Consider the following 27403-nt stretch of genomic DNA (forward strand, 5'->3'; position numbering starts at 1 on the left):
TAAACCCTCGGATAGAGGATGCATATGCAAAGCTGGCAGGGAGGCTGTCTTTCATGAAGCTGAACATGAACCATGCATATCTGCAATTGCAGTTACATGAGGATTCCCAGAAGTATGCTACAGTTAATACCCATAAGGGTTTGTACCAATATATAAGACTGTCATTTGGGGTATTGACAGCCTAGATAATTTTACAGAAGACATCGGAGAACATTTTGTAACATCTATCCCAAGTCACCATTTATCAAGATGACGTGTTAATGACAGGGAGGACCAATAAGGCACACTTAGAGAACTTTGACATACCCCTTTCATGTTTTTCGCAGGGAGGTGTATGCCTAAGAAGGGAAAAATGTGTGTTCTCCAAGTGACCTATGTGGGCTATAGAGTCAACAATACCGAGTTACACACGTTGGAAGATAAAGTGAGGGCAATCAAAGGTTCCCCAGCTCCCACGTTTGTACTGGAGCTCAGGTCTTTTCTTCGACTAGGAAATTATTACAGAAAGTTTATACATAACCTGGCCCCCATCCTGGCACCTTTCATCAACTCAAAAAAAGGGTCAGCCTTGGAAATTGTTGTGTAGCTAAGCCATAGCTTTCAGAGAAGTGAAAAAACAGCTATCATCCTCAAAGGTGTTGGCAAATTCTGACCCCAAGTGAGATCTGGTATTGTCATGCGATGTCTCCCCGTACGGTATCAGGGTAGTAAAAGCCAGGAGGTACCCCAATGGAGCGGAATGCCCAATAACATATGCTCCCAGGATTTTGGCTAATGCAGAGTGTAAGTACACCCAGATCATGAAGGAAAATTTGGCAGTCATATCTGGAGTCAGGAAGTTCCACCCATACCTTTATGGACATGAATTTGTAATAATAATGGACCGCAAACCCCTACTTAAAGAGGACAAGGCGGTGCCACCCATAGTTTCAGTGGTGGGCTCTAATACTAAGTGTGTTCAATTAGAAGTTGGAACACCGTCCGGGAGGCCAAGCAGCGAATGCGGATGCTTTGAGCTGCCTCAACCTGGAGATATACTACCAGTGATACTGCCACTGGAAGAGACAATAATGGGTTTAAATTTTCTAAACACATCTTTCAGTCACAGCTGACAATATCAGATTTTGGATGCAGGAAGATCTGGTCCTTGTAAAACTGAAACAACTGATGGTGATGGGTGAAACCAAAGGCCTGTCACAACCAGAACTGAAACCTTTTTGGATGTGGAGAGACCAGATCACAGTAGAGGATGGCATATTATTATGGGGAACAAGCATGATTGTCCTGAGTAAAGGGTGCTGCCAAATACTGGCTGAACTCCACCAGGGTGATCCAGTGGTTTCCAAAATGAAGATGTTGGCGAGAGGTTATGTCTGGTGGCTAGGTTTGGATGCAGACATAGCTGCATTGGTGGAGCAGTCCTCAGATACCAACAAGGACAAAAACTGCCACCAGCAGCTCCCCCACATTCATGGGAATGGTGGGTAAACCCTGGACATGGTTACATGTCGACTATGCAGGTCCTTTCATGGGCTCAATGTTCTTAGTCATTGTAGACACTCACTCAAAATGGTTGGTTGTACATAGAGTTCATTTGTCAAACACAGGAGCGACGATAGAAGAACTGTACGCATCTTTTGCAATACATGAAATCCCAGAAGTGTTGGTCACAGATAGCGGACCATCGTTTACCAGCAGGGAATTTGAGTATTTCCTAAAGTTGAATGGGACTCGACATAAAAGGGCAATTCCACACCATCCGTCATCTAATGGCCTGGCAGAAAGATTAGTCCAAACTTTGAAGTCAGGCTTGAAGAAACAGTCTGCAGCTTTGTTAGATACCAAACTGTCCCCATTCCTATTTGTTTGTAGGTCCAACCCTCATGCAGCTACAGGGATATCTGCAGCAGAGTTGCTAATGGGGAGAAGACTCTGTAACAGGTTAAATCTGATATTCCCAGACCTGGGACGGTAGGGTGAAATGGCATCAGGAATGACAGTGCCGGATGCTAGACTCCGCCAAGTGAGAGAGACGGGGATGAAGTTTGGTGTAGGAACCGTGAAAATTGACCTGCATGGGTAAAAGGCTTGGTCGATGCAAGATCAGAACCAGTGACATATAAATTTCAAATAGGAGCGATGGTCCTAAACAAAGAAGGTGGACCACATGAAAGCTGCAAACTCGCAAAATGTGCCTTTCTTCTCGGAACAGTTGGAAAGGCTGTCAGAATCCATGGGCTCTCCTCCTCATCAAGCGTTCAAGAGACCTCTGAATCTGTGATGGATACAGCTGATCTTGCCACATCGACAACCTTGCTGTCAGAAAAAAAAGTGAATTTCTCCTGAGATGCTCCGGCCACAAGAGATGAGCTCATGTGTTACATGCCACCTATAACTGACACAGAGTCAGCAAAACCTGAACCGGTGTTAAAACGCCCCTGGAGGAACTACAAGAAAAAGGACCTGCGTACATCCTCAGAGGGTGATGAATGTAGTGATTGCAATGAGGTCAGCCGGGTGGGCCTCATGGAATATGAGTTCTCTGATTGGGGCCGTTAACCTGGTCCAAGCAGCAAACCTTTGGCTGACAGATAAGAGCAGGAGTGTCAGCCGTCCTGTTCACTCTGAGAGAGCTGAGCCAGTGTCAAGAATTTTCCACATATAAACTAAGGGTGACTTGGTGACAGAATACCAGTCTATGGAATTATTTCAAATGTCTTCCCTTTCATCATTATTGCTTGTGGGCTTAAAGACAACCCCTAACAATGTTTTCTGCCCCTTATTCTCCACCCATACAGATTCCACATCAATAAACATCATAATACTATCCTACCTCCTTTCCCTATTTGTCTGTCCTTCTTAAATATTGAATAACTTGGATGTTCAGTCCCCATCCGTGGTCACAGTACAGCCATGTCTCTGTAATTGCAACTATGTTACGTCAATGTACATCTGCTTGTGCTGTTAATTCATCTACCTTTTTGCAAATGTTCTGTGCACTAGCACACAATTACTTTTTGTTTTTTAACCATCTTAGACAGCTTTGTTTTGCGCTATCGCCCATATTTTTAGCTTGTTTTTTTTCTGTCTTCCACATTAAGTTCTTACTTTTCTGTCTTTTTTTTCTATCCATTGTTCCCCCACCCCTTATTCTTTCTGCTGTGATACCCATCACCCTGCAGTTCTAGTTTACTTGTAGCAATATTTTCTCATAAGTTACACTAGTCTGTTGCTACAAAGTAGTCCAGAACTGATTGCAAATCGGTCGTTCAAATGCACAAATGAAGCAAGACCTTTCAGATATTCAGCAATTTTAAAGTTGCATTGTCCAAATTAAGAAATTGTAGGATGGCCAAGTTTAGACGATTAGCTGGCTAACAGGAAGCAGAAGGTAGACGTTTTTTTTCAGGTTGGCAAGATGTAATGAGTGCTATGCCACAGGGATTAGTGCTGGGATATCAACTATTTACACATTATATAAAGTAGATGAAGGGAGAAAAGGTATCTACCAACAACACAAAGATTGGTGGGAAATGAAGTTGTGAACAAACAGGAAGAACACAAAAAGATATTGATACTTTAAATGTAAACATGTATCAAATGGAGTACATTGTGAGAAAATCTGAAATTTTCACTTTGAAGAATCAAAAGGAAGCATCAAATTTAAATCATGGGAGATCGCAGATCCAAGATGCAGAGGGATCTGGGTGTCCTTGTGCATGAATCACAAAAGGTAACTATGCAGGCCTAGGCAATGATTTAGGGAAGCTTGTAAAATGTTATCAATTCTCACGATGGGAATTGAATATAAAATTGGGAGGTTATGCTTCCATTGTTCAGTGCACTCAGGCAACTGAATCTGGAGTACTTTGCACAGTATCAGACACCCTTATTTAAGGAGGCATATATATGCATTGGAGGCAGCTCAGAGAATGGAAAGGGTGACTTATGACGAATGATAGGTTCAGGCCTAGCCCGTCCAGTCAGATTAAAGACATCAGTGAGAAGAATGAAGAAGTGATCTTATATCTGGGACCTGATCTAATGTATCTCAGAATGATGTGGGATGTAAGGGAGGAAATTGTGGAGTCCCTTGCAGAAATATTTGCATCATCTATAACTATGGGTGAGGTACCTGATGACTGGAGTGTGGCTGATGTTGTGCTGTTGTTTAAGAGGGTTGTAAAGAGAAACCAGGCAACTATAAACCTGTGTCTGACTTTTATTACGGGTAAATTGTTTGAAGTGATTCTAAAAGAATTTATAAACACTTGAGAGAGTTTTGTGAGTGGAAAATCGTGTCTTACAAACTTGCTGGAGTTTTTTGAGGAAGTTACTAAAAAGATTGAGGGCAGAGCAATAGACGTTGTTTACTTGGACTTCAGTAAAGCTTTTGGCAAGGTTCCATATAGTAAACTAATCAATAAAGTTAGATCACATGGGACTCAGGGTGAGCTTACCAAGTGGATACATAATTGGCTTAACAGCAGGAGACAGATTGGTGGTTGCTTTTCGAACTAGAGGCCTGACACCAGTGGCGTTCCACAGGGATCAATACTGGGTCCTCCTTTGTTGGTCACTTACATAAATGACTTAGATGAGAATATGGAAGGCATGTTTAGTAAGTTTGCGGACAAAACCAAAATTGGTGACATCGTCGTCAGTGAAGAAGATTGCAAAGGGATCTTGATCAAATGGGTCAATGGGCTGAAAAATGGCAGATGGAGTTCAATCTGGATAAATGCAAGGTATTACATTTTGGTATAACAAACAGGGGCAGAACTTACACAATTAATGGTTGGGCCTTGGGTAGTATTATCATAGAGGGACCTAGGGGTTCAGGTACATAATTCTTTGAAGTTTGCAGCACATATAGACATGGTGGTTAAAAAGGCATTTAGCGCACTTGCCTTCATCACTCAATTATCGAAGTAGAGGAGTTGGAAGTCATGTTGTGGTTGTACAAGACATTGGTGAGACTTCTTCTGGAGTACTGTGTCCAGAACTGGTTGCCCTGCTTTGGAAGGACATTATTAAGCTAGAGAGGGTTCAGAAGAGATTTACCAGGATGTTGCCAACTGTGGAAGAACCTCAGTGCTGAGGGTCACCGGACTCAAAACATTAACTATGACAGTTTTTCTTCTTTGCTGCTGTCAGACCTGCTGAGCTTGTCCAGCAACTTCTGTTTTTGTTCCTGATTTACAGCATGCGCAGTTCTTTTAGATTTTATTTAGTTTGGGATTATGTTCAGCAAGGACTGGTTGGACCAAAAGGTCTGTTTCCATGCTGTATGACTCTATGACTATTCCTCCATTGAAACATAAGACTCTGATGGGCTTGACAGGACGGATGCTGAATGCTTTCTCTCATGACAGAACCTGGAAATAGAATGGCACATTTAAAAAATAAAGCAGTTCCTATTTAAGGCAGAAATCAGGAAGAAGTTCTTCCCTCAGAGAATTGTTAATCTTGGATCAGTGGATAGTAGATCATTGAAAATAATCCAGACAGAGCAGGAGAAATTTTTGATTGACAAGGGAGTCAAGGATTATCGAGGCCACAATCAGCTCAGCCATGAATTTACTGAATGGTGGAATAGGTATAAGGGATTAAATGGTTATGATTCTCATGATCTAATGAATGTAGCTGGATTTCAACCAAATAAGTCTCTGTAAGCAATTTTTCACAGTGCAAAACACATTATTGTGAGGAATTTGCACAAATAATTCACAAATAATTTTTTCCATGTGGGACTACTATTTTAAAAATGAACTTGGCTTTTTTGATGACATATGAAATTTGTGCCCAAAACTCTGCAAATTTACTTTTAGATTTTTAAGGTTGCAAGCTCTAAAAACAAACCAAGTAAAAGTCTGTAATAAGTATCACAAGTTTTGAAATTACTGCTACCTTATCCAAAAGAAGAATCAGGAAAATGCAGAAATATAAGTGCAATACATTGATTTTCTTTCTCGGTGATTAACCATTATGATTAACACTGTTTCTCCAGAAGGTAATAATTGATGAATCATGGGAACAAAATTTGTACATAATGTGTGCATATTTTTAACTCAAGCAACAAACCAAAAGGTGTTTTGTAACCAATGTGGTTCTATTAAAACCTATTTCCAATCCTTGAACTACATAAGCATGGACTGACAGCAGTACAGAGCTACATTTTACAAAATAACATATATAAAAGTCAAAAAGTAACCAGAAATTCCAAATGTTTTGCAAGCTACTGAATATAACACTCTCTTTACATATAATTAGCCAATGACACATTTTTTCTTTTCTAAACCCCCACCCCTTTTTAAAGGTAGTTTTTTTCTTATATAGGGCAAATTTCTTCTGATTTATTTTATTCAATTACCCTGCATATCTTTTTAAATTTGTATTTATATGATAGGGCACTAAAAGAACAATAAACACCTATAAAAATAATATTACATTGTATTCTTCAGGACAGCATATAATGCACAACACATAAATCTTAAATGCAAATGTTTAACAAATAGAACAACTTCAGCAAGTACTGCAGTACATTGTAACAGGTACATTATATGTATATACACATTTAACTAATTGTTTTTACAAAAGTTTTTTTGTTCATTTTTTTCACAATTTTCGTTATACAACAAACACTTAACAAAATATATTACTGTGAATAACTTCTGAGAAATGTTACAGGTTAAAGTTTCTGATGTTGTCTACGTAGTTTTGCAAAGCAAAAAATAAAAAGCAGTCTGAAGCTGCAGAGGCTTCATCTTCAAAGAAAGATGCTGTAGACATCAAATTGGTCAGAACTCAGATCACAAATACTACTCTGATTTATCACAATAAAGTTCTTTCAATGTTTTGAGTTCCTCGATTAGCTGCTTGTTTTGGGTTTCCAGCACTGCAACACGACTTTCCAGACACTTTACATATTCCTTTTTTCGACGTCGACATTCTTTGGCAGCCTCCCTGCAAACAGCAGAAGCAAAAAAGGAACGAGAAATACTTGATATGCTATGCAACATCAGGGCTTCTGGAACAATTCCAGTATTATAGGTCAACATGATTCTGCAACACACCCATCAGCCCTCCCCAAGCTCCCAAACTTGCAACTGAATTCATAGGCTAGGTTAAAATACAAAGCAAAATGGAGTACATCATGCTCAAAAGTGTCCCTGTCCCAACTCCACCTGGTAGTCCATGGAACTGCAACATCTCATGCCTGGGTCAGAGTTCAAAAAGTATGAAAGTGGCAGTTTGAAGCTGTTAATCTGTTTTATGGCAGTACAAGTCTTTTAGGGCCTTGAGTTCCTCGATAAGAGTCTTGTTTTGATTTTCAAGCACAGCGACTCGATTTTCAAGACACTTGACATACTCCTTCTTCTTTTTGCGACATTCACGAGCAGCCTCCCTGGAATTAACAGAAGGCACATCATAGCGACAGCCGAAAAAGGGAAGAAACCGACTAATCTGTATACTTTGTCTTTGTAATGCCATCCTTAGAGCGCCACTTGAGGATCCCCAGTCCTTGAGCTACGACCTGTACCAACCAAAATCAGAAGCTGCTGGCTTTGTAAAATCCCTCGCAACACTCCAAAACCTAAATCATATTTATGGAATTATTTGCAGCCAACCAGTATGAATGCCAGGAATGGGATGCAGTTGACTCATCCCCCTCGAACGACTTTTGACAGGTGACACACCACATCAAATTGAAGTACTGTGTTCAGATGTAAGTTTCTGTCTGGATTGAAGTATATAGCCACAGCAATGAAATAAGTAATTTGATCACTGTTCCAGGAAGAACATTTTTTTTTGGCAAAACACAAGTATGCGTAAAATTATTAAACAGTATGAAAATATATGATATTAATATTTTTATCAGTCTAAACATGTCAACTAAGACCTTTGAAAAGCAACAAGAAATGTTCATTCTTCCAGTTATTTCTGAGGACCCAATCAAAAACTGCCAAAAAAATTCAATCGATTATAATAAAGGATTTATTAGCTCATTGTTCATCATTAGTTATATTTTTCCTCAGTCATCCTCTTGTAAAGACATATTTTAAAAATACATAAAATGTTAAAATACTGAAATGTGCTGGGCAAGCTAAAACAAAATAGCAGTGAAATTAAGCATATTTGGATTTTCTTTGGTTTAGTATTTTAACCAAATAAAAATCACTGACCCTAACCCTCTCAGGTAGTCCATACAATTACAATGTCTTATAGCCGGGTCAGAGTTTAAAAAGCTATTATTTGAAGCTACTGATTTTTTTTTTGAACTCTTGACAGAAATGTAAAGTGCTCATGTATACAATTCCTCCTAAATTAGCAAGCAGAAATAGCTACTGAAGTCTAAGTCTAAATGTTTACAAAATGTTTACAAATCACAAAACAATAAATCTAACCACGAAATAAAAGCACAAAGTAATTCTTAACAAGGTAAGCATGTTATATTTTATCTTGGGTTGCATGATATCACTTTAAACATCCATAACACATAAATGCAACATAAGGAGTTAAAGCTTAAGACTGTCATTTTATAAAGAAAAGAAAGCATAATGTCAGGCACCCTGGTACAGTTAGTAAGTTGACTGCCAACAATGTATAATTTTATGGGAAATATTGAAATCTTTTTTAAAAATTCTTTACTTTTTGAAATGTGATTTTTCCTTGCTGCTGACAACTGAATACATGATACTAAAGCAGATAGTTCATTACCTTTAAATGATTTTTTAAATGCTATGTTTGTTAACTTAATACATGTGGAAATACTGTTGTGGCACTTTAGACTGGTGATAGATATTTACTGCAAATCTTTCAACAATGTATGAAAATTATAACTTTCAATAAAGTCTCATTCATCCACTGCTTTGTTTTTTAATTGTCAATTCCTGCTTATACACAGCAATGGCAAGCTTGACTTTCTCAGCTTCCCTCTGCAGTTATCTTGCATGTCCAAATTGTGCTTCTTGCATGATGGAGCATAAGTCAGTGAAGGGTGTTCAAGCAGCAAAATTAAAGCCAGTCCTGAATGTAGCTGCATATAATTTCCTTTGAAGGCAAGTTCAAGATTTTGTTTGTTGTAAACTGAGGCAAAAGCAATGATTTAAGGGCTTCAAAATATCTCTGTCATAACAGAAAATCTTAACATTACCACACAACAAAAAAATCATGCAGGAGGATTGCAAGAGGAATAACCATTGGCAAGCAGTAAGATAATCTACTGATGCATGAGGATAAAGCAAAACCAGGGACATACCAGGAAGAGGGCATGCTATTAACCCACAGCTAGTGAGATTGCACATAGCTGGCATATGGCATTACTAGGACAATCAGACATTGCTATAATCAGAGGCCACCAATCTCTGCATGTAAAACTCCTACTGATGTAACTTAACTTGCGTAAATTATTTTTTAGATAGAAGATACTACATGCAAATAATGCTGGTGTTCATTGCAAAATATGCTTATAATAACAACAAATTATCAAAAGAAAGCAAAGATGCAAAGTATCTTTATTTCATGAAATTAAGCATACTTGAATTTTCATCAGAACATTAAAATAGTATACAAAGACAACCTTCAATTCATTGATGCCTAATAGGAAAATAAACCCACACGCACTTCCCTACGTATATTTATAATATGACACATACACTATATATTCTACCCAACAACGTCCTGCTTTAAAATGTTAGTATTTTCAAAATGCATTCACAATTTTCAACAACGATCACCATTACAATAAACCAGATTAGAATACACAGTGAGAAGTCACATTTCTAAATTGTCACATCAGAAGGCTGGTTCAAGTGGTGACCAAAAGGATTGACACAATCTGAGAACTTAAATGTATACACAATCTGAGAACTTTAAAAAAAATGTATAAGTCATTCACAACTTATTTAAGATACAACACTTTGATTAGTGAATTAGAATGCTAGACTTTAAAGTGGGTCCCCAAGCCTGCTAAGTTATCAAGTGTTTCCAATGGTGTTATTAGAAGCATCAAGAAAAGGATACACATTTCTTTTTAGGAGGCAGTGAAAAATCTAGACCAGCATCACATCATAAGCAGAAAGTGCAGAGCTGTAGAAATTAACCACCCTGTTTTGGCTAGTTTCTTGGGCTATGACTGCAATATTGTGAAGCAAGGAACTCTAGATCATATGGAGTTCCAGGTTAAATTTCAAAATTTAAAAGTTCCTTCATTTTTTAAATGACATGACCGTGGATCATTTCAAAAATGGGCATGAATAAAACTGTTATTGCACTATTACTGGCAGTAATGCTGATGTAGTTTTCCACAAAGCTTTAGTGTCTCAAGTAGAAATGGCAATTTTCTTGCGGGCAAATGGCTGTAGCCACCATTGAAAACATTGGCCTTTAAAGAAGATTTAAAACAGGCTAAAATGTACCAAGGTGAAGCCTCTTGACAGCCAGCTAGCCATTGACTCTTCCTGCAATTGTGGAGGTATGCTGAGACGGAAGGGAGCAGAACAGGCAATATTCAGAAGACTAACAATGCAAGAATATAGAGTTTGAGCATCCCATTTTTTGTTTTGATGTAAAATTCAGACAAACGCTTGAGGTAGCAAAGTAGAAGAAACATGAAAGTGAACGAGCAGAATTTTCACCTGGGTTCAGAGGCATATTTTACAGCATGAATGGCCATATGTGGTAGTGTGCAAAACACAGCCATACCTGCTGAAGTCAGGTTCCCAATTTAAATAGGGGATAAAAATTGGATTTGTTTCTGCAGACCATCTTCATCTGCTGGCTCAGGGTTTGGAAGTCGATTAAGAGCACGTAAAATGAGAGTTTGTAAAGAAAATGGAAAACCTTCTGAGAAGTCTGGAACATTCTAAAAGTTAACTTTACGGTGTTTTCATGCTTTCAAATGTTACTATTGTGGAATTACAGAATGACTGCAACAAAGAAGGTGGCTACGTGGTCTGTCATGCCTATACTGGATCTCAGAAGGATGAATTTACCTCGACAGAATCACAGATAGTTACAAAAGCTCCTATACTGTAATGTAGGTACACTTCCAATGCATCCATTCTTTGTAAGTCCTTTAAAAGTAAAGTCACCCTTACAGTGACCAGTCCTAATATATTTGTTCACATGCATTACAAAGATTTTTCCATTGCAGGAAGCAACATACTGGAGTAAAATTGTTACAAAATATCTTGCCAATTTGAGTTGTCTACCATGATTCAAGAAGTTCTGGCTGATAAAAATTCATGATATTGATATGGATGGACAAAGGCCAGCTATTTACTCCTCTATAATGATTGACAGACACCCTGCTTTGAAATTAAAATTAGTATCTGCTGTTCTTCTCAGATAGTAGTCTATTTTTTTGGATAGTTGTGGTCATTCAGAAAACTGAGTTTCACATTTTAATGCATCTTAGCACAAAGGGTGTTACATTAATTTCAGAAATGAATGACAGTTTCAAGAAGTTGTAATAACACAGTGTTCCTTTGATGTGATTACTGGTTTGTTGAGGCAAACTAATGTAAATATTACAAGGACTTTGCACATAGCAGAATATATTTTTTTCTCAGGCTCAATGATGTGAACACTTATTAGATAGTGAAATGTTCATTTTTCCATTGATGTTTCAGGCAATCTACATTAAGAATGTGCCATGAGTAGATATGGACATTAGATCAGGACAGCAAGGGGGTACAAGTGATCTGAAGGGGCATGGAGGATACATGGGGTCATAGAATTAGCTCAGGGCAATCTGAGGGGAATTGGAGGACACGTAGGTGCAAAAAGGTAGCAACAGGTGATCTCACGGCATTAAGAAAAAATGGGCTGGCATGGACAGTGGATGCAGGGAGTAAAAGCTGAGGTTTAGGGGACTTTTCAATGCTGTTGGGAACTTGGATGCTATGTTGGAGAACCAAAACAAGCCTTTGAATTGGCCTGTCTCATGCCTGTATTCCTCATGTATTCCATTGCAACATGGAAACTGCACTGCAAACTTGAAAATACAAATAGGAAGAAGTCGTTTGTGGGCCAGGTTTACAGCTTGCAATTCACAAAAGCACACAGGTTAAGTTTCCCTGAGCCTAATGAAAGATTCAGTTCCAAGATTTTATGGTTGATGTACAATGCAATTTTCATATATTTATTGATGATACCCAACTCTTACTGCACCTCCAGCTCTCTAATGCATTCCACCATCACTAAATTGTGAGATGGCTTATCAGACATCTAGCTCAGGGTAAGCAAGAAACTTTGTCCAACTAACTACTCAAAGCCAGAAGTCATCGTCTTTTGCCCTGACATAAACTCTGTTTCCTTGCAATTAAATCCACCACTCTCCTGGCTTAACCAGACATTTGCAAATGTAGTGTTATACTTGACATTAACATTAACATTTTGTCACATATCCATGGGATCTTGAAGACTCCCTACTTCCTTTTTCATTACATCACCAGATTCAATCTTTGCTGCTGAAATGCACACCCATTTCTTCATTATCTCCAGACTGACTACTCTAATGCAGTTTTGAATCACCTTCAAAAATTTTAAATCATTCAAAACTCTTGTTGCCCATGCTCTAACTTGCACCAACTTCCACGCACTGATCTGCATTGACTCCTAGCTAAGAAATATCTTGATTTTAAAACTTCCCTCATTTTGAAGTTTCTTCATTGCTTCAACGCTTGCACCTCCATGCTTTTAGTTGTCTAGATTCGAAGGCCTGGAATTCCATCCCTATATCTCTCTGCCTATCCACCTTCCTTTCCTCTTTCAAAATTCTCCTTAAAATCATTCTCTTTGACCTAGGTTTTGATCATGTCTCCAAACATCTCCTTATATGGCTCAGCATCAAATCTGGTTCAATGACAGCCCTGTGAATTGCATTGGAACATTTCCTTACATTAAACGTGCTATTTTAACGCAAGCTGTTGTTGGAACAGGATGCTAAGGAGGGTCAGCAGAACTGGAAAGTCAGCTAAGCAGGATTTTCTACAGAAAGCATGTAAGTGATGAAGAAGGCAAATGTTATGTCTTTATAGCGAGAAAATTTGAGTACAGCAGCAGAGTTGTCTTGCTGCAATTGTAAAGGGCCTTGTTGAGACCATACCTGGAGTTGTGTGTGCAATTTTAGTCACCTTAAGAGGAAGAGTGTTCTGCCTACGGAAGGTTTACCAGACTGTTTCCTGTAATGGTAGGACTGACTTATGGAGAAAGGTGGGATTGGTTAGTATTATATTCACTGGAGTTTAGAAGAATAAGTGGGGTTGGTGTGGAGGTTAGGGGGGTTGGGAGGGGTGGGGAAGGAGTAGTGGGGCTTGTTGGATCTCATCGAAACCTATAAAACTCTAAAATAACTAGACAGGATACATGCAGTCAGAATGTTTCTGATGATCAGAAAGTCCAGAAACACTGTTAAGGATACAGGGCAGGCTATTTAGGACTGAGATGATGAGAAATTTCTTCACCCACAATGTGGTGAGCCTGCGGCATTCTCTGCCTAGAAAGCAGTTGAGGGCAAAACATTGACTATTATCAGGTAGGAAACAGATATAGTTCTTAAGGCTCGAGTGATCAAAGTGAAATGGGAGAAAGCAGAACAGGATACTGAGTTAGACGATCAGCCAAGGTCATACTGAATGGCAGATCAGATTCTAAATGTCAAATGGCTTACTCCTGCTCTCAATTTCTACGTCTCTAAGTTATTAGCTTAGTTATTTCTTGTACACAATCTGCAACAATTGATGGTAAAACAGATGATTCACTATTTGAGAGAGATAGTTTCTGAAGAAGGGTCTAGGCCCAAAACATCAGCTTTCCTGCTCCTCTGATGCTGCTTGGCCTGCTGTGTTCATCCAGCTCTACACCTTGTTATCTCTGATTCACTATTTGCAAAGTTTTCTCTTCAGCACTATAAGCATCACTCACAAATTGAAAGAAATTGCTTGTCCCTCAAAACAGTCCCCCAGGTTAGTCCAACGAATGTATGATTGTCTCTTTTTCTAACTGAGCGGGTGAAACAAGAATTACTAAACTGGATTTAAAAGCCTTCCTCTCTCAAGGCAACTGATATCCCCTGAACCACTTCAGCTTGTACCTAACCAAAAAGTGGGATTTGCTTTGGCAATACAATGCTCATCGGAGTCCATTCCAATGAAATAAAACTAAAAACCAAGAACTGTGTTTGCTGGAAATCTGAAACAAATACAGAAATTGCAATTTCTGTTTTTGGTCCATTCCAAAAATCTTGGGAATCTCTAAATTCTGGTGCTCAGGTCTGAACAGATGTGATTTACAGAAATCATCACTGAAAGGAAAACAGAGGAAATGAAATCTAATAGTTGTTGGCTCTGAACAAATCCAAAACTGTGCACATTTATACCAATAACAAAGCTCCAAAACCAAAAATCAACACAACTGGTTTAATTATTTTCGTAAGATACCCATTTCTTCACTGCAGTACATTCTTTCCATTACAGATTCTTTCTTAAGCATGCAATCCAGCTGATTACCTATTTTCTGATATCTTACCTGTTTTTCATTAGCCTGAGCTCCCGTTTACGTGTAGCCTCTTCTGCCAGCTGTTGTGGACTATGCAATGTCCCTGGTGAGGTTGCCATTACCACTCCCTGAGGTAAGGTGGTAGTTGGGGTTCGGATTTGGTAAGTTGGCATATCTCCAGTGGCAGCTGCAAGGTAGATGTTTTAATATTAGTGAGACGTAAATCAGTGGTCACCTTAAAACCTTATTCTACACCTTTTAGTTACACTTCTTTTGAAGGTAAATCACTATAAAATTCCTTACCCAAATTTTTCTTCTCCCCACTATTTTAGAAACAACCTGCAATGCTATTGCATATTTACTGAGATTAAATGTCCCAAAATTTCACAGAGAAGCAAGTTAGAAAAGGTGAAGGCACAGTTGACAATTGGAGGCATTTCAAAGGCAGAAATGAAAGTAGCATGCCAAAGAGATTTAGAGAATGGCGTATTGGTGGGGTAGCTAAAAGCAATTGAAATGCAGAGGAAGCCAGAGTCAAAGGACACGTAACATAGCCAACGTTACAAATGTTGAGTGATTGAGAAGGTATTGCATTTAAATGTAGAGGGGCCAGAAAGGGTGTTGTACACAGAAACTAAAACTTACAATAAAGTGTATTGGAGAATTGGATACCTGCCAATCATTGAAAACAAGTAAAAACCGAAAAAAACTACTCTAAGATCAAAAACAAAAAAACAGAAATTGCCGTAAAAGCTCAGCAGATCTGGTAGCATCTGTGGAGAGAAATCAGAGTTAACATTTCGGGTCGCGTGACCCTTCCTCAGACCCTTCTGAGGAAGGGTCGCTCAACCTGAAATGTTAACTCTGATTTCTCTCCATAGATGCTGCCAGACCTGATGAGCGTCGAAAACAAGTAATGGGTTAGTAGAGTTTGGTGTAGTGACAATATTACGAATGTGCTGTAGTTTGTATAGGATGACAAACTTTGAAGAAGGCAAGCCCTGAAGAATATAACCGTGGATAATGATTTCAGTAATGGTGGTGAATTAGGAGCAGATTTGTGGACAGGAAATCAAAGTTAGTGATAGGCAGGATACAATATTTTCAACTCAGATGAAGATCAAATCAGATTATATGGAATGTACATCATCAGATTCTGTCAGGGGAGCTATTAAAGTGGAAAATGGAGTTGGGATAATAGTAGGAATTTACAGCAAAGTAATACAGTTTCTTTACCATGTGCAGAAAGTGCATAAGGTGCAATACATCTACATACAGAAACTGAATATGTGTATAGGTGCACAATTAATATTACTGAGAGACAGTATGCCTAATGGGAAAAAGTGGGAGTCAAAGATGAAGCCTTCAGACATTCTAGAGAGGTACGATACAGGCAAGATGGTGATAAAATCAACCTCTAGCTCTAGGATGTAAAAGAATTGCAACCAAATGAAAACAATTTACTGAAGGAGCCTGTGGAAGATGGAGTAGCAGATTGTGGCAAAGAAATGGAGGAAGATGAAAGAAGATCACAATGCCACACAGTTGTATTATAAACAATGTAACTGTTGAGTGACTGAGATGGTCTTAAAGTGTGTAGAACAAAGGTGGCTCAGGAATTCAAAAATTGAAATTATAGACGAAGTAAGCGGAGCTTGACATTAGCAATGCATTGAATGGAACTTAAAGAAGAAAAGCTTAGATTTGGGATTCTGATTCATTACTACCTACTTAGAAATATGAGCAGCTTAATATGAGTTTTAAAATTAAAAATAAACAGCCTCATTATCTGTGGGAAAATACTTGGTTGTTGCTCAGTGTTACCAATACTAGAAAGTCAGTAAGGAAATGAAACTTGCATCAGAACAGCATCAGAAGGCTTGCATCAATATTAACACATTGCAACATTGCATTGCTTACAAATGTCAGGATTAATATATTTCATTAATATAAAATAATCATGGTCAAATTCTCAATTAGATTTTAAAATTTCAGTTTATCTTAGTTTTAGTCACACTTAATTGATAGGACTGCTAAAGGGATTGATTCTATTGTCAAAAACAATTATAGCAGAAAATAACAACAATAAAACATCGAGGATAAAATAATGTTGACAGTAGTTGTATCTTAGAATTCTCAAAACAAGCACCAAGTCCATTGCTCTGATCTTACTACAATGCATACAAACCAATGTTAAAAGGACCTCTTCACTTTCATTGTCACGATAAATTGTAAAGCTAAATAACTTTTTTTATATTACATACATATTCACTCGTGGGGCGTGGGCATAGCTGGCTGAGCCAGCATTTATTGCCCTTCCGTAGTTGCCTTTGAGGTGGTGTTGAGCTGCCTTCTCAAACTGCTGCTGTCCATGTGTTGTAGGTCGGCCCACAGTGCAGTTAGAGAGAGACAATTCCAGGATCTTGACTCAGTGACACTGAAGGAATGGTGACACATTTCTAAGTCAGGATGGTGATTGCCTTGAAGAGGAACTCGCAGACAGTAGTGTTCCCACGTATCTGCTGTCCTTGACCTTCTGGACCAGTGGTCACTGATTTGGAAGGTGCTGTCTGAGGATCAATCGCCTATTCTGCACTTATTACATTTTATACAGCACCACCACATTGAGGTGCGGCCCTTATCTGTGATCTGACTCAGCAGTGTCCACTTCTCCTTTGACGCTGCCATGGTTCCAGGGTAATCAGTTGAAAACTATTCTATATTATCAGGTCAGGCAAAAGTCTATTTTAAGTACAAGCTCCCCAACTCAATACTGGACAACCATGAGGGACTGTGGGCAATCAGCAGAAGGAGAATTACATTTAACCACAGAAGTTGCTGGAAAAGCTCAGCAGGTCTGGCAGCATCTGTGAAGAAAAAAAATCATAGTGACCCTTCTTCAGAACCCGAAATCAACTCACAGGTGCTGCCAGACCTGCTGAGCTTTTCCAGCAACTTCTGTTTTTATTCCTGATTTACAGCATCCACAGTTCTTTTGGTTTTTACATTTAACCACAATCTGTAACCTCATGATTCAGCATAGCCCTCACTCTACAATGATCATTTCCAGCAAGACAGAATGTAACCATTGTCTCTTGACTCTCAGTTGTGTTACCATCACCAGATCTCTCACTATTAACATCCGGGGGCGTTACCATTGACCAGAAACTGAATAGGAGCAGCATTATAAATACTGTGGCTAAAACAGGAGGCAAGTGATTCCAAGTTCTATGATGAGCAATTCACCTCTTGTCTCTTCATTTCTGTCTACCATCCACAAGGCACACATCAGGAGTATGATGGAATTTGCCTGGATCAGTTCAGCTCCAACAAGTCAAGAAGTATGCCACTTTCCAGGATAAGCCAGCTTACAAATTGGCACCCCGTCCATCACCTTGATCATTTATTCCTTTTAATTCCATTCACAGTGGCAATAGTGTGTACTATCCACAAGGTGCACTGCATTTACTCAGTAAGTATCCTTCAAAAGCATCTTCCAAACCCACACTTCTACCATCTAGAAGGACAACAGGAGCAGCTGCAAGTTCTCCTCCAAGCTACACACTGTCCCTAACTTGGATCTATATCTCAATCTTCTCCTGTTGTTGAGTCAAAATTCTGGAACTTCCTTCCTAATAGTGGGTTTCCCAACACCCCAAGCCCTATACAAGGAGGCAGCCTCTTCCAGAACAATTAGGGATAGGCAATAAATGCTGAACTTGCCAGCAACACCCACAATTCATGAATTCTTAAAATAAATCAGACAAATATTTGTCGAAATACTTTGTTATAAATGAGATACTTCCAGTGCCAACTAAACATTGTGAACACACCAGAAAGTCAGGGCTGTCAATTGATTACTTAATGTTCACAATTAACATGCTTCTAAAAATTAATCTCCAAAAACTGTCAATTGCAGCTGAATATTGCCTAAGGCCTCATAGTCAGTTGTGACATATACTTGTGCTCATTGCTATAAAGCATTTGATAATTGTTTGTCAACAATACCATATCTCAAACAGAAATAACCAAAAGCTGCATATCCTACAAAAAAAATTGCTGGTTTAGCAATCCACCCAGAAGATATTTTGAAGGATCAGATTATAAATTTATAACCAAATTATTAACAAGCAGTACCAAAACTGATCAGATTTATTTTTTGTGCAATGATTCTGACACAGAGGGCAAAAGACAAAATATAGCATACAGCAGAAGACAGCTAAGAGGTGCAACTCAGAAAATTCCTTGCTTATATAACAGGTAAGAACATGATGAGAATTAATAAGTAGTCAGTCAACCACAGGAAATAAAAACTCTAGCAGACAGGTTTAACTACCACCAATATGAAGAAACAGAATCACAGAATTCCTAAAGTGCGGAAATCAGCTAATTGAGTCCACATTGGTGCTCTGAACAGCATCCCACCAAAACCCAGCCCCCACACCATCCCCTTAATCCCGCATTTACCATGGCTAATCCACCTAACCTGCACATCCTTGCACACGACAGGGCAATTTTAGCACAGCCAATCCACCTAACCTGCACATCTTTGGACCGTGGGAGGAAACCAGAGCATCCAGTGGAAACCCTCAGACAGAACATGCAAACTCCACATGGTCAAAACTAATTACCCCCTGTGTAATAACTGATACGTTTGATCATCATATTCATCAATCACAAAATGTTTCTTATTTCTTCCAGTCACAATCACTGTCTAGTATTCCTCTGACTTCATTTTACATGTCTTGCATCCTGTATTCTTTCTGTTATATAATTCAGTTCCGGCTTGTCTGCATTTCTTCCTTGGCACTGAATCAGCATCATCATCCTTTATTATCTCTCCTGTTCAAGGGCTTGCCTCATCTTTGGAAGGGGAGGAATACTAAAAGTAGGTGGCTAACATTGTCTCTGGTTTGGACCTAGAAGTGTCTTTCAGAAAATTTATTTACACACTGGTTAACCTGCTTCTCATTAATGCAAGACAACAAATGTGCACTGCAAGCTGTTTATAAACTGAGCTGAGGTCACAAGCCAATTTCATTAACTTGCATCCTGATCAACATGTCCAAGAATAGCAAGATTGACAAATCATAAAATCATGTAAATTACTTTGCTAAATTATAATCAGTTATACAAATTACTGTAAATGAAACTGCAATATTTAGTAAAGGAATTCAACAGTGTTTAGCGAGAGTAGATTCCAAAAACCGTACGATTACAAAATCATTTTACACAAACCTTCTACTGCATTTCAAGATGATTGAGTTTTGCCATGTAGTTGGACATTGCTTTGTACCAGAAGTGATATAATTTGTAACATGAATTGTTACTACTAATAATCAGCTGATGAAAGTCATCAGTCGTTATTAAGGATGCCATGTCTGGTTATAAACAGATGCATGCTAAGTTAATTATTTTCATAGACAATGGACATTTCAAGTATGGAGCTTATATATTTCTAGCTTTAGGGTGCAAAATAATAACATAAAAATTATGGTCAGCCTTTCTCTTCCTACCTACCCTCTGCCAAGTGATTGCATCTAGTTTGGCAATGTTCATTGCGACAGAGCAGCCTCAATGCAAGATTTGCACACAAATACATAAACTGGCAGAATGTTCCGGGGTTTGCTCACAGTAAACCACATTTGCACTAAAGTGGGTAATGTCTAATTAATAAAAGGATGAGCATAATTTCAGTGTAAGGATTTGGAAAGTCATATGAAAGTGATCCTTCTAGAGATGACAGAACATCTTTTCCTTCACTTCTGGAAAATAAATGAAGTGATTTCCTCATAATAAAAGCAAAATAGTATGGACACTGAAATCTGAAAATATAAATGGAATGTGCTGAAAAACTTTAACTGATCTTACAGCATATATGGAGAGAAATACAGAGTTAGCATTTCAAGTCCTGTGAATAGCCAATCAAGCTTTGACAGTTCTCCAGACCACATTCATCCTTCAAGAACATTTACAATTTCTCTAAGCTTCTGTAGCACCCATATTCCTTGCTCTAGCAGAAATCAGCATCAGTTCAAATGGCCTTGTGAACTTTGGGTTTCCCATATGGCAAAATAGGATTGCTGGAAATAAAATAAGACTTCTGGATCTGAGACCTACCTACCACTTTTGAAGGACCCTGGAGTTTCCATTACTTTGTGAAAATCCGGTCAATGTTTCAAAGCCTATAACCTTTCATCATAACTGGGAAAAAGTAGAAATATGATACGTTTTAAGTAAGTGAAGGTGGGGATGGAGTGAGTTAATGACAGTAAGATTGGAAAACAAAGAAAAGGGAAGGGCTGTTATAGAGTGGAAAGCAGAAGACATTAAATCTGACTCCATCTCTGGCATCCACCTCGAAACCGATATCCATTTCAAACCTACCAACTCCCACAACTACCTAGAATACACCTCCTGTCACCCACCTTCCTGCAAAAAGGCCATCCCCTATTCCCAATTCCTTCGCCTCCGCCGCATCTGCTCCCGAGATGAGGCATTCTACTCCCGGACATCCCAGATGTCCTCTTTTTTCAAGGACTGCAACTTCCCCTCCACAGTGGTCGAAAATGCCCTCGACCGTGTCTCCCGCATTTCCTGCAACTCATCCCTCACACCCCCTACCCGCAATAACAACCAAAACAGAATCCCCCTCGTCCTCACGTACCACCCCACCAACCTCCAAATCCAGCGCATCATCCTCCGACATTTCCGCCATCTGCAATCTGATCCCACTACCAAAGACATTTTTCCCTCCCTACCCTTATCTGCTTTCCGGAGGGACAACTCTCTCTGTGACTCCCTTGTCCGCTCCACACTCCCCTCCAGCCCCACCTCACCCGGCACTTTTCCCTGCAACCGAAGCAAGTGCTGCACCTGCCCCTACACCTCCCCCCTCACCCCCAGCCCAGGCTCCAAGAAGACCTTCCACATCAAACAGATGTTCACCTGCACATCTGCTAATGTGGTATACTGTATCCGCTGTTCCCGTTGTGGCCTCCCCTACATCGGGGAAACCAAACGGAGTCTTGGGGACCGCTTTGCGGAACACCTACGCTCAGTTCGCAACAAACAACTGCACCTCCCAGTCGCGAACCATTTCAACTCCCCCTCCCACTCCTTGGATGGCATGTCCATCCTGGGCCTCCTGCATTGCCACAATGATGCCACCCGAAAGCTGCAGGAAGAGCATCTCATATTTCGCTTGGGAACCCTGCAGCCCAAGGGTATCAATGTGGACTTCACAAGCTTCAAAATCTCCCTTCTCCCGACCGCATCCCAAAACCAGCCCAGCTAGTCCCCGCCTCCCTAACCATTCCTCCCACCTCAAGCCCCACCCCCATCTCCTACCCACTAACCTCATCCCGCCTCCTTGACCTGTCCGTCCTCCCTGAACCGACCTATCCCCTCCCCAACTCCTCACCTACATTCACCTTCACTGGCTCCAACACCGCCTCTTTGACCTGTCTGTCTCCTCTCCACCTATCTTCTTCTTTATCCACCTTCTATCCGCCTCCCCCTCTCTCCCTATTTATTTCAGAATCCCCTTCCCCTCCCCCATTTCTGAAGAAGGGTCTCGACCCGAAACGTCAGCTTTCCTGCTCCTCTGATGCTGCTTGGCCTGCTGTGTTCATCCAGCTCTGCACTGTGTTATCTTAAATAATGAGTGCCTTTTTGTTCACATTTTTGTGGAACTTATTAAAAAATAATCAGACCTGGTGCATGAGACATAAGATTTTCAGGAAATATTTAATAAGATCATAAGAAGTAGAAGTAGCCATTTGGCCAATTGAGTCATTCAATATAATCATAGCTGATCTGATTGTGAGCTTAACTGTACTTTTCTGCCTGCTCCCCATAACCTTGAAATATACCTGTTGAGCGAATCTATTCAATTCAGCTTTAAATACATTACATGATCCAGCCTCTATTACAGTCTGTGATGGAGAATTCCAAAGAATTATTCTCTATAAGGAGAAAAATCCTCCTTGGCATCCATTCCATCAAGTCTATTCAGAATCTTATGATCCACTAAGTTCATCTCTCATTTTTCGAAACCCCAATGAGTATAGACTTAATGCATTTAACCTTGACTCATGAGAAACCCCATCATCCCAAGAATCAGTCCACTGAACTGCTCCCAATGCAAGTATACCCTTCCTTAAACAAGGAGTTCAGAATTATACACAATTCGACATAAAGCTGTTAAGATGTAGTAAAACTTGCCACTTTTGAACTCCTCCACGCCCCATAAGAAAGGACAACATTCAATTTGCCTTTCCAATTATTGCTGTATTGGTATGTTAAATTTGAGAGTCACATAAAAGGACACCAAGGCCTTTTGTGCTGCAACATTTCGCAGACTCTCTCCATTTAAATAGTGTCATAGGGCTGAATCATTCAACTTTTTGGCTAAGTCTAAAGTGTGCCAAGTGTTTTTTTTGGAGGGTTTCTTGCTGCGAAGCCCAGTGAGGTTCCCTACCATATCATCCCAGAACTGCCTCATTAATGACTGATCTCACATCTCTCTGGTGTCTCTCACGTCTAATTTCTGCTCCATCTTACCACGCACCATTCCCAAACTCAAATGATATCTGCCAAAAGTCCAGCACCACTTGCGCTCATGTAATCTTTGAAAGCCCATGGTGTACCTACACAGGCACTGGCAGTATGGAACTGCCATGCATGGTTGCTGACCTTTGCCCTGGTCTCCCCATAGCAGAGAGGCAGAATTCTGTGCCCTATATTGCATGCAGAGTCCTGGAGGTCCTGTTGGATGGGGTGGTGCTGATGTGGGACTTTCTTCTCCCTCAGGACTTGAAGTGCAAGCCATGACACCAGATCATATCAGCCTGGTTCAAGATTGCCATTCAGGTTAAAGCAGTCTGGACAATGATCTTCCTACAGTACCAACCAATGTCTTCCACTCTGTCAGGTAAGTGTCACCATCTTCTCTCTGATACCACACACTTCTTCTGACTTTGCAACTTTAACCCAGACTCATGCTCTACCAGTATTGCTACAGCATGCAATGTCTTCCCTTACTCACTCTCAACACAAACCCTGACATCACGAACTTTGATACCCTTATTAACTAGCATGACTACCATTTCTGCAGCCACTCTTTTTTTCAAAAAGACTCTAGGATGGAGACCATTACGTCGAGTCCCACAAATTTTTATTGTGCTTTTGAGTGATTGATCACGGTCATTGACAGTGATTGTTTTAATTTCCTTCCTCTTGGTTTCCTCTGATCTTAGGATGTGTCTTCTATTGTGAAGACACGTACAAAATACTTGTTCAAAGCCTCTGCAATTTCTTTGTTTCCTTAATTCCCTGTTTTCTTAATTCCGCATTAATGTCATTCTCCAGTGCTATTCCTACTTCAGCAATTCTTTTCCTTTTTATATATCATTGAAACTACAGCCAACAGTTTTCATCTGTCTTGTTAGTTATCTCTCAAACTCCAATCGCTCCCTGCTTATTATTCTAGTAGTCATCATTTGCTGGTTTCTAAACATGAACAATCCATAGATTACCATTTGTCTTTTTAGCATTATTTATAGGTCTTTCCTTTCAATTTAATACCATTCCCAACTTCCATAATCAGCAATGGATTGTGCACCCCTCTTTTACAATCTTTCTCAATTAAATATATCGATGTTGAGAATTATGAAACATTCCGTTAAATTTCTGCCAGTACTTTTCTAACCATTTTACTCTTTAACTTTTTGCCATCTCATTTTAGATAACTGCGTCTTTATACACTCGTAACTGCCTTTATTTAAACTTAAGAGACTGGATTTAGACATTTCTTATACTCAAACCGAATGCAAAATTCTCCCATGTTATGACCATCACTCTTAGGTGGAGGATTTTTACTGTTAGGCCTCATTACACAGTAGCTAATTTAAAGCAGGCTATTCCTAGGTTGGTTCCAGAAATTATTGTTTTATACATTTCTGTACTCATCTGTCAGGCTACTTATGAATATTCTATTCTACAGTGGCTGAAAAACCACTCCCACAGTAACTTTTGTCTTTGGCCATTTCTTAATTTAACTGTATCAGTTCAATATACACAACATAAATGTAGATATTTCAAATGCGTGTTCTACTGTTATTGGTGATCAGTAGAAGCACTTAAATATGAGATACTCCCATATTTCACAATTGTGTGTGGAATTAATTACTCAGACAACTTGATCTGAACCAGTAATTTTTATGAGTAAAATCAATGTACTTCATATATTAGATGAACTTTGTATGTTCAGAATCATTTTTTACTGGTAAAGTTATAAAATCACAATTTTTCATGAATTGAGACAAATCCATCTACTTTGAACAGTAGCATTGGTTAAAAAAAAATGGGAGAGCAGGATTTGAGCTTCAAAACTCTAAATGTATTGTTAGGTATTATAAACATGAACTGTGCAAACCTTCAGACACATAGGAAGAACTGCGACCTGCTAGCTTCCAGTGACACAGTGGAACTATAGCTCACTTTCTTGAAAGTTTACTTCATACAATAGCCTAGAAATAGATGCAGCAAGAAGTATTTTCCAAGATCCCACTTTTATGATCTCAGGTAACAGTAATAGTGGATAAGTCAGATCCAAGAATTAAATCTTTGCTTGATAAAGTATATATTTTTCAGTTGATTAGGGCGGTAAGTAACTGAAACATAATTTAATCAGTAACCTTGTTGTTGGTGTCCACCTGTCTATGGCGCCTTCAATATGCATTATCTATATGAACCACTGCAGGAACTCATAGATTTTAACTTAAACAGCATCTCCTTCCTTGCAATCTCTTTCATTAAGAAGCAGAAGAACAGCCAATTTCATTAATTTGCATCCTGATCAACATGTCCAAGAATAGCAAGATTGACGAATCATATATTCATAGAAATTACTTTGCTAAATTATAATCAGTTATACAAATTACTGTAAATGAAATTGCAATATTTAGTAAAGGAATTCAACAGTGTTTAGCAAGAGTAGATTCCAATTACTGTACGATTACAAAATCATTTTACACAAACCTTCTACTGCATTTCAAGATGATTGTGTTTTGCCATGTAATTGGACAGAAGAACAGCCAAGCAACAGGAAACCATTACCTCCAAACATCAAGCTTCCAATATGAATGTACATCATGGTTATCATGGTTATATCATTTTCACTTTAATCCTGGAATCTATGACTTAAACCATTGTGCAAGATTGCAATCCATTACCACACGGGTGATAGCAATTCAAGGCAACTCATCTAACTTCTGGGTAACTGAGGTAATAAATGTGGCCTTGCAAATGTCACCCATTTCTAGAGAACAAATTTCAAAAATTCACCACAATGGATTAGAAGTACCAGGTGGAAGATGGGCTAGAAACAGAATCAAATATAATGATTCCATGATAAATAACAGTGGCACACCGGAATATGCTTAGCGGAGCCTATCATATCCTAATTGTTGTTAGTCTCGAGATGGGTGAAGGTAAAATACTGCAGATGCTGGAAATCAATCACAAGCTCGAAGAATGTGGGAGAAACCCAGCATGTCTGGCAGCATCCATGGTGAAAGAAAGACTTGTCTTCAGAACCTAGAAGGGTAATTTCTGTTGACAAGCTAGAGGTTTCATCTTAACAGCCTTCCACCTATTCCAGAGGTGTGGAATAACATCTTTGAACAGATTGATTGGAAAATGGTTTTAAGAATTGTTTTGGACTGCTAGAAAATGCTCTAGTCTACCCATGAAAACAGTAGTCCCATCTGCTTCCAGTACAAAGGAATGTAGAAGGTTGGTTAATGCTTTGAATGAAAAGCACTCAGCTCCAAAAATTACATAAGCATATATGCCCTGCAGGCAGAGAATAAAAATATCAGGCAACCAGCACGATACATCTCACTGGCCTGACACACTTCAGTTGCACAGCTATATGACCTGCTTCAATTAGGACCTGCAAACCTGCAAAAAAGTGAGGTAAATATCAGGTCTCGTGTCAAGAATACAAAATCCCGTTACTTTTTAATTCTCCACCAGCAAATTCATTGAACACCTGTTGATGATTTAGGTGTTACAGTCATGCTGTAATTTGGTGTTGCAGACTGCAATTTGAAGCATTAAAAGAAAATAAATTATTTCGTATTTATACTGAATACATGAAACAATGGCAAGGTCAATTTTGACAAATAAACTGCAAGAGATCATACCTATAATCTTAAACTTTGACATTTGCAGAAACAGAAAGATAATTTATTTTTCTTATCCAGTGCACAAGTTCATCATATGATTCCTAATGCACTTGTGTTTGGCCCCTTTAAAACAAAATGTCTCAGGTTACCATATTTTAAAACAATGGAATAACTCCCATGCAACTTACACAAACTTGTGCTCACAGACTCAGAATGGCTTAGGTATTGTTCTGAGAATTGTTCTCTCTCACTCATGACAGCAGCTGTTAAGAGACTGTTGTGTTATATTGACTCTCTCAGGTATAATTCAAAAACAAAACCATCAAAGTTCTAGAATCAGACAGACTTGACAATCACAACAGCCTTTATTTTCAAACCTCTTGCCATTCCAAACTGAGATTTTATTGTTTCTGTACAACATCGTTTGTTACTATATAGGATTTAACTTTTTGAATTGCATGCCTGGCACATAGGCCTGATATTTACAGTGAAGCATAGAGGAAGTGGGATGCTAGTTTAAGACAGGGAAAACAGAGGTCCTGCTGAGTTTAAACAGCAGGATCTCTTTGTCAGTGATAGGAGGAACTGCAGATGCTGGAGAATCCGAGACAACAAGGTGCAGAGCTGGATGAACACAGCAGGCCAAGCAACATCATAGGAGCAGGAAGGCTGACGTTTCGGGCCCAGACCCTTCATCAGAAAAA

At 39.2% G+C, this 27403-nt stretch overlaps 1 protein-coding gene across 2 annotated transcripts in view; it reads right to left on the bottom strand.

The window, feature by feature from the left end:
* Positions 1-6098: 6098 nt before the first annotated feature.
* LOC109914223 (cAMP-responsive element modulator-like) overlaps positions 6099-27403 on the bottom strand; it is a 31068-nt gene continuing 9763 nt past the window's right edge. The window contains exons 2-3 of one of the 2 annotated variants that reach the window (XM_048611042.1): positions 14536-14692; positions 6099-6966 (exon numbers count right to left, since the gene is read on the bottom strand). In XM_048611042.1, the coding sequence (XP_048466999.1) occupies positions 6822-6966; positions 14536-14692 (302 nt within the window). In that variant the 3' untranslated portion in view covers positions 6099-6821. Of the gene's footprint in view, positions 7409-14535; positions 14693-27403 lie in introns of both variants that reach the window. The other variant, XM_020513804.2, reaches the window with a different exon arrangement.

This window comes from Rhincodon typus, chromosome 2, assembly GCF_021869965.1.
Source record: "Rhincodon typus isolate 14 chromosome 2, sRhiTyp1.1, whole genome shotgun sequence".
Classification (NCBI taxonomy): domain Eukaryota; kingdom Metazoa; phylum Chordata; class Chondrichthyes; order Orectolobiformes; family Rhincodontidae; genus Rhincodon; species Rhincodon typus.